The sequence below is a fragment of the Eucalyptus grandis genome, chromosome 10 (genome assembly GCF_016545825.1).
Source record: "Eucalyptus grandis isolate ANBG69807.140 chromosome 10, ASM1654582v1, whole genome shotgun sequence".
NCBI classification, from domain to species: Eukaryota; Viridiplantae; Streptophyta; class Magnoliopsida; order Myrtales; family Myrtaceae; genus Eucalyptus; species Eucalyptus grandis.
The window spans coordinates 942,808-948,585 of NC_052621.1; the positions used below are offsets into that span (position 1 = coordinate 942,808).

At 38.0% G+C, this 5,778-nt stretch overlaps 1 protein-coding gene across 2 annotated transcripts; it reads left to right on the top strand.

Moving 5' to 3' along the window:
- The first annotated feature begins 1,702 nt into the window (after positions 1-1,702).
- Positions 1,703-4,721, top strand: LOC104420934. Of its 2 annotated transcripts, none has more exons than XM_010032708.3 (3): positions 1,703-1,838; positions 3,395-4,055; positions 4,379-4,721. In XM_010032708.3, exons 2-3 carry the CDS (start codon positions 3,408-3,410, stop codon positions 4,448-4,450), a joined length of 720 nt encoding a protein of 239 aa, XP_010031010.2. In that variant the 5' UTR covers positions 1,703-1,838; positions 3,395-3,407; the 3' UTR covers positions 4,451-4,721. The 2 variants fall into 2 exon arrangements, with proteins under 2 accessions (XP_010031010.2, XP_018719720.2); XM_018864175.2 differs by having other exon boundaries at positions 1,754-1,838; positions 3,296-4,055.
- The last annotated feature ends 1,057 nt before the right edge of the window (positions 4,722-5,778 follow it).

Here is a 5,778-nt window from a genome sequence, read left to right on the forward strand (position 1 = left end):
GGGCGCTTCGCAGGCGAAGGGGAAGCTCCGGTGGCAATGGGCGGCGGGCGTTCCGGCGTCGGGTTGCAGGCGGGGGCGCAGCCGTGAAGCTGCAGACGTCGGCTCGGTGCAACGATGGGCAGGGGCGTCGGCTAGGGCGCGGGTTGTTGCAGGTGGAGAACGGCGTGCGGCTTCGTGGAGAAGGAACCCACGGAGAAGAAGCACAGTGCACGTCTTTTTTTTTTTTGTTTTTCTCTCTCTCACCTCACGTCACTCACGTCTCTCTCTGTCGCTGCACTCCCTGCCCTCACGTCTTTTCTCTCTCTCTCTCTCTTTTCTTTTTTTGACTTTTTGACTTTTCCCTTCTCCGAAGCGTTTTCTTTTGTGTTGCTTCTTCCCTAAGAACGAATTCTCTCAATTTTTTCGAATATTCCTCCCCTAGTTACGAAAAATGAAGCTCTCTTTTATACTAATTCCGAAGGGTCGGTTTGAATGGTATTTTTTGAGTTTCCATCTTCTGTTGCATTAAATCAAAGTTGTAAATCAGAGCATGATTTCGCAATCGCCCGATTTTGCTTTCGATTTATTCCGTTTATAAAAATTCTTGCCATTTATTCACTTGATTTTCAAATTGCTTCTGCATTTAACAAAATCCAAATATTCATCAGAATTTCAAATTTCCATGCATAATCAATCAAATCAATTTCCCCAATTTTTTCATTTTTTTTCCTTTTATTTGTTCCAATGCAATTTTTATTTTCTTTATTCTTCTAGATTTGCTAAAAAATTAGGTGTCAATAGTAGAGCAATATGAACCCAAGAAAATAGGAAGAGGGAGTGGAAAAGACATCATTTACGAATCTGATAAAGCAAAAGGATTCTTTATCCGAGGTTGGGAAATTTATTTTTTTTCTTTTTAATTAGATCTCAAACTGATTTTAATTAGTTAAATGTCTTCTCGCATTTTTTTTACTAAATATATGATATAGTTTATTATATTTTTTAATTAAAGAAAATTATACTAAAGTGTAACTTTTTTTACATGGTACAATCAAGTCCTTTACATTTTTAAAAATGCAATCTAATCCTCATTTTGCAATTTATGAAATCGAGTCCTAGATTTATTGCCATTTGAATTCAATTGCAAGAATTCCAAAATATTATGATTTGTCGCAAAATTAAGCAATATTTCAACCGTAGTTATTAATAAAACATGTGGGCTTCGTCGATCATGGAGTATAAGTCCTGGTTATGACTACTAGTTGGAAAAAAATTTAAAATTGTATCTTCTATGTCAAATCGAGTCAAGAAAAGTCAGTGAAAAGTTCAATTAATCATTTTTTTAATGCAGACAAAAATTTATTCTCTTGTCTCTATATATTTAAACCAATCAATATTTATGCAAAGAAAACATTTTAATTTATTCATATAATGTCTTTAAACAAATCAATGTTTACGCGAGGAATATTTTAATATATTCATATAATGTGTTTAAGCATATTATAAAAAGTCAAAAGAATGAATACTGGAAGTTTGATTGTCAAAATGAAACTTAATCATGTTCATTGTCATAATCGGATTAGCCCCCTGTTGTTGACATGAATTGTGTACCGTATGAACTTCCTCAAGAAGCACAACAGCGCTGTGCCACAGCTAAAAACTTGGCCAGGAAGGACCTGTCTCGATAATTTTCTTTCTGTCCCGTCCCCACCCAAAAGAAAAAGTGTCAACCTTTTGAATAGTCCCCGCCATTTCCGGTACTCTTCTATAAGAAAGGCAAAGCTCTCTGTCTGTGACCACGGCTTGTGATTTGTGAAGAAGCAGCCTCACACTTGCAGGGTCAAAGCAACGATCTAGAGGTGCGCATTTCGTTATCACTTTGTGTTTTTGAGCTCAGTTGACGCTCTTGTAAGATAGTGTTAGAAGAAACAACTTGAAGTAGACATGCTCTCGTTTTTTTTTTTTTTTTTTTGGGTTAATCGCATCAATTTAGACGAGGCTTCTGCATGTCAACATGCCTCGCCGACGATTTTCCCCAACCGGAGTTGTTTTTAGTAATCATGTAGATGTTTCTTCATGAAACTTCTGCAGATTTGCATATTTCTCCATTTTCTCTTGCTTTCCACTGAGACCGCCTCCCGATTGTGTCTCTTTCATTCCAGTTTGATTTGAAATATTTCGGTGAATTTGTGATGATCTGGCGTGATCAACGTGGACCAAAGCTCAGAGTCGTGACTGTCGAGTAAACCCTCGTTAAATGAACTCAACTTAATTCTGTTGTTAGAGACAATAGAACGAAAAAAGGAATTAATATCTCAGTACAAGATATGATTTAGAAGCCACATCAAGAAAGTTTAAAAAATAGAGTTAGCAGCATGATATCCTTTAAAATTCTTTTTCCGATTGAAATCCGTCTGTCATGAAGTGGGACCTATCGGAAATTCCATTTATTCTAACAAGGCACTACAGAGTAAGCAAGAAGACCTAGCGGTCTAAACAACCAACCTCATTTTCTTTTTGCATAATGTGAAGAGGAGCTATAAATATCTTTCTTGAGAGACCGGCCTGCCCTTCGTCGTCCCAAATCCAATTCCAGTCCTTCAGAATGACTTTTGAATAACTTTCTACGTCCTTTTCAACCCTTTCAATTAGTTACCCATTTTTGACCCCTCCAAAAAAAAAAAAAAACTAGTTACCCATTACCCCAGAGAATATTAGATTACATAGTTTTCCGCCCGGTGCAATTGGCAGTTGGCCTACCAAGAACTGAATGAAGAAGAGAAGAGACTGGAACGAGATGGAAGCAAACCCTAGATAAAATTCTCATTACTGACGGGGAGGTAATAAATTGGTAATTTATTATATATACTTCATTGAATAGTGAGAAGAAATTTTTTTTTTTCTATTGTTGGATAGATTTTGTAAAATTAAATTACATGCACCTGGCCGATCCGTATGGATCTAGGTAAATAATATAAATGAGACAGACTACACCAATATAATTACTATACAAATTCATTTGCAAGAATACAACAATCTCTCTTGTTCGTCCTCCTCCTCCTTAAGGAGAGCTGTATCTTTTAACTCGGAGAAAATTACAGAGTTGGAATGAATCCTCATTAGTTACTGGAAGGCAAATACAAGATCTGAACGTGCATGAACATATATATGATTCGTTCAAGTATTTTACCGGGTTTCAATTTGACCAACCACGTCTAATCTCTCCGAGATGATAACAACTTCTTTGCAGCACCTTGACTCTTCATTTGTTTCTGCCTTTTTCACTCCCTCCGTTTCTTAACAATTTGGCCCTTAGATGGATAATTACTGCCACTGCACATACGATGATCGGCCAAATCTCCATTGTATCTACTCACAAGCAGCATTGACATGTGTCATCTTCCTCTCTGCATAGAGTCACCCAAAGAATGGCGACGGACAAAGTGAGCTTGAAGCTTCTGGTCAACAAGAGCACCCGAACGGTGCTCTTTGCTGAAGCAGGCAAAGATTTTGTAGACTTCCTCTTCCACATCCTTGCATTGCCGGTCGGAACGGTGATCCAGCTCCTCACAAAAACCGGGATGGTGGGCAGTTTAGGCAATCTCTACGGCAGCGTCGAGAAGCTGAACGATGTGTACATTGAACCTTCCAAGAAAGACATTCTCTTGAAACCCAAAGCACCCTCCTGTGTCTCTGAAATCCCACTTATATTGCCTGAGACTTCTTCAGATTCAACGCCCAAAACCTACTACAGGTGCCCTCAACGTTCGTATAATAACTGTTCAGGCTATGTGGCAGAGGACCCTTCTGCACAATGTCCCCAGTGCAATAATTCCATGAACCAACCATTCACTCTTGTCAAATCACTGGCTGGTAACCCGGCGGCTGCTGCGGCATCAGTAGCTGAATCAAATAGTAAGGCTGGTTTCGTGCACGGGGTGGTTACGTACATGGTGATGGACGATCTGGAGGTGAAGCCAATGTCGACTATCTCAAGCATTACTTTGCTTAACGAGTTCGACGTGAAGGAGATTGGGCTGCTCGAGGAGAAGGTGGTCAGCTTGGGAATGGACGAGGTAAGCCCATGCCATTCCTTACGATCAGGTTATATTTAGATTTTAGAAGTGACTCAACGATTTATGTGGAAAATCTATTTTAAAGACGTATAAATTACAAATGAATTTTAATTGACGTGAGTTGTGTGAAAAAAGAAATTACTGGCTCCGTTCCATTAAAAAAATATTCTCAACGGTTTTTTGGTATTTATCGGTTAATCAAAATTTTAGCTTTTGTACAATCATCATAGACGCTTGTAGAATAAATCAAGATCATGTTCGCCATTAATACAGGGCTTATAAGGTAAATGTCCTTTTTTAATTATTGATTTGTAATTGTGAAGGGTATAAAGCTATTGAGGATTTCATTTCACTCCAAGAAGGTTCTCACGGATGTCTTTCTCGATGACAAGTGAGAGAGATCGTGATCAAGTGGCTATGTGTGTGGGGATGTGTGATATAAGAAGTATGTGGAGTGATATGTTCTGATTTTGTGAAAGTATATGCAAGTCGTGCAGCGCGGGCTGACATTTTTAAGGTTTTTCTTTTTTGTGTGGACGATTAGCAAGTTTATCATCTCTTTTAGCGATATGACTGTATTAGTCTGGTTGTAAAAATGAGTGAACATGCTGAAGAAAGAATATAAGTCTCATAGCCTATAATGAATGATAAAGCATTTGTCAGAAATGTGGAACCACTATAGACATGCCACTCGTAAAATTAACGGTGCTGGAGAACCTGGGGTAACTAATGTTAAAGTAATTCGAAAATGTCCCTGATAAGTTGGCACCTATGTCGTGGGGTTGGGTCCAACTGAGTGCCCAACTCTCAATCCATGAGAAGTTGTCCTTGAAACTCTATTGCATAAGCTCGGATATTAAGGTGAAAAGGACAATAGCTTGATTCATCGCCTATGTGAGATCGGCTCTACTTTTTCTGAGCTTGAGTCATGCTCAAGTAATTGGATTAGTTTTTCGAGTTCAGTTCGAGCTTAAAGATACTTGGCTCGATCTTCTCATGGGCCTAATCGAGCATACTAATTTTTATATAGATTTTCCTTACCATTTTAGTGACAAAAAATGCAAAATGTACTTATAATTCTACTTCTTACTATGTAATTACACTTTCATTCTTTAATACATTTTTAAACATAAACAAAAAGGGAAAATGCAAGTGTTTCAAGCCAAGCCGTGTTTGATTGAGTGAGAAAAAATAAAGTATGTTGAATTTTATATACTCAAGAACAAGTTGAGTCGAGTAACTCTCAATAATGTCTAGTTTTTATAGAGTCTAGTTTGAGTAGGGAAAAAAAGTAGTCAATCGAGGTTGAATCGAGTTTTGGAATTTGAGTTGGTCAAGCTCAAGCCCAACATGTGTCTGCTTGAATCGACTTGATTCAATTTCACCCCTACATACATTTGACTTAATTTGATCAAATATAATTATGGTAGTGATTGATACATGATTTTTAGCCGACAAGACTTGACAAAGATAAAAACTCGATCTTTGATTGTGATGTTAACACTTGATTTTTAGCTAACGCATCATGTAAAGGTAAAAATTGAGAAATAGATTCTTGATTGCGACATGATCTACTTCTCAATCCAAAAAGAGTCATTTAACATTGAAATTAACATAAATACTTCATTAATTACTGGGGTTTGCCCGAGTGGCTACCCTTCCAACATAGAAGGGGGAGGTGGGGGGTTCGAATCCCCACATTCTTAGGGGGTTGGGGTGGGGA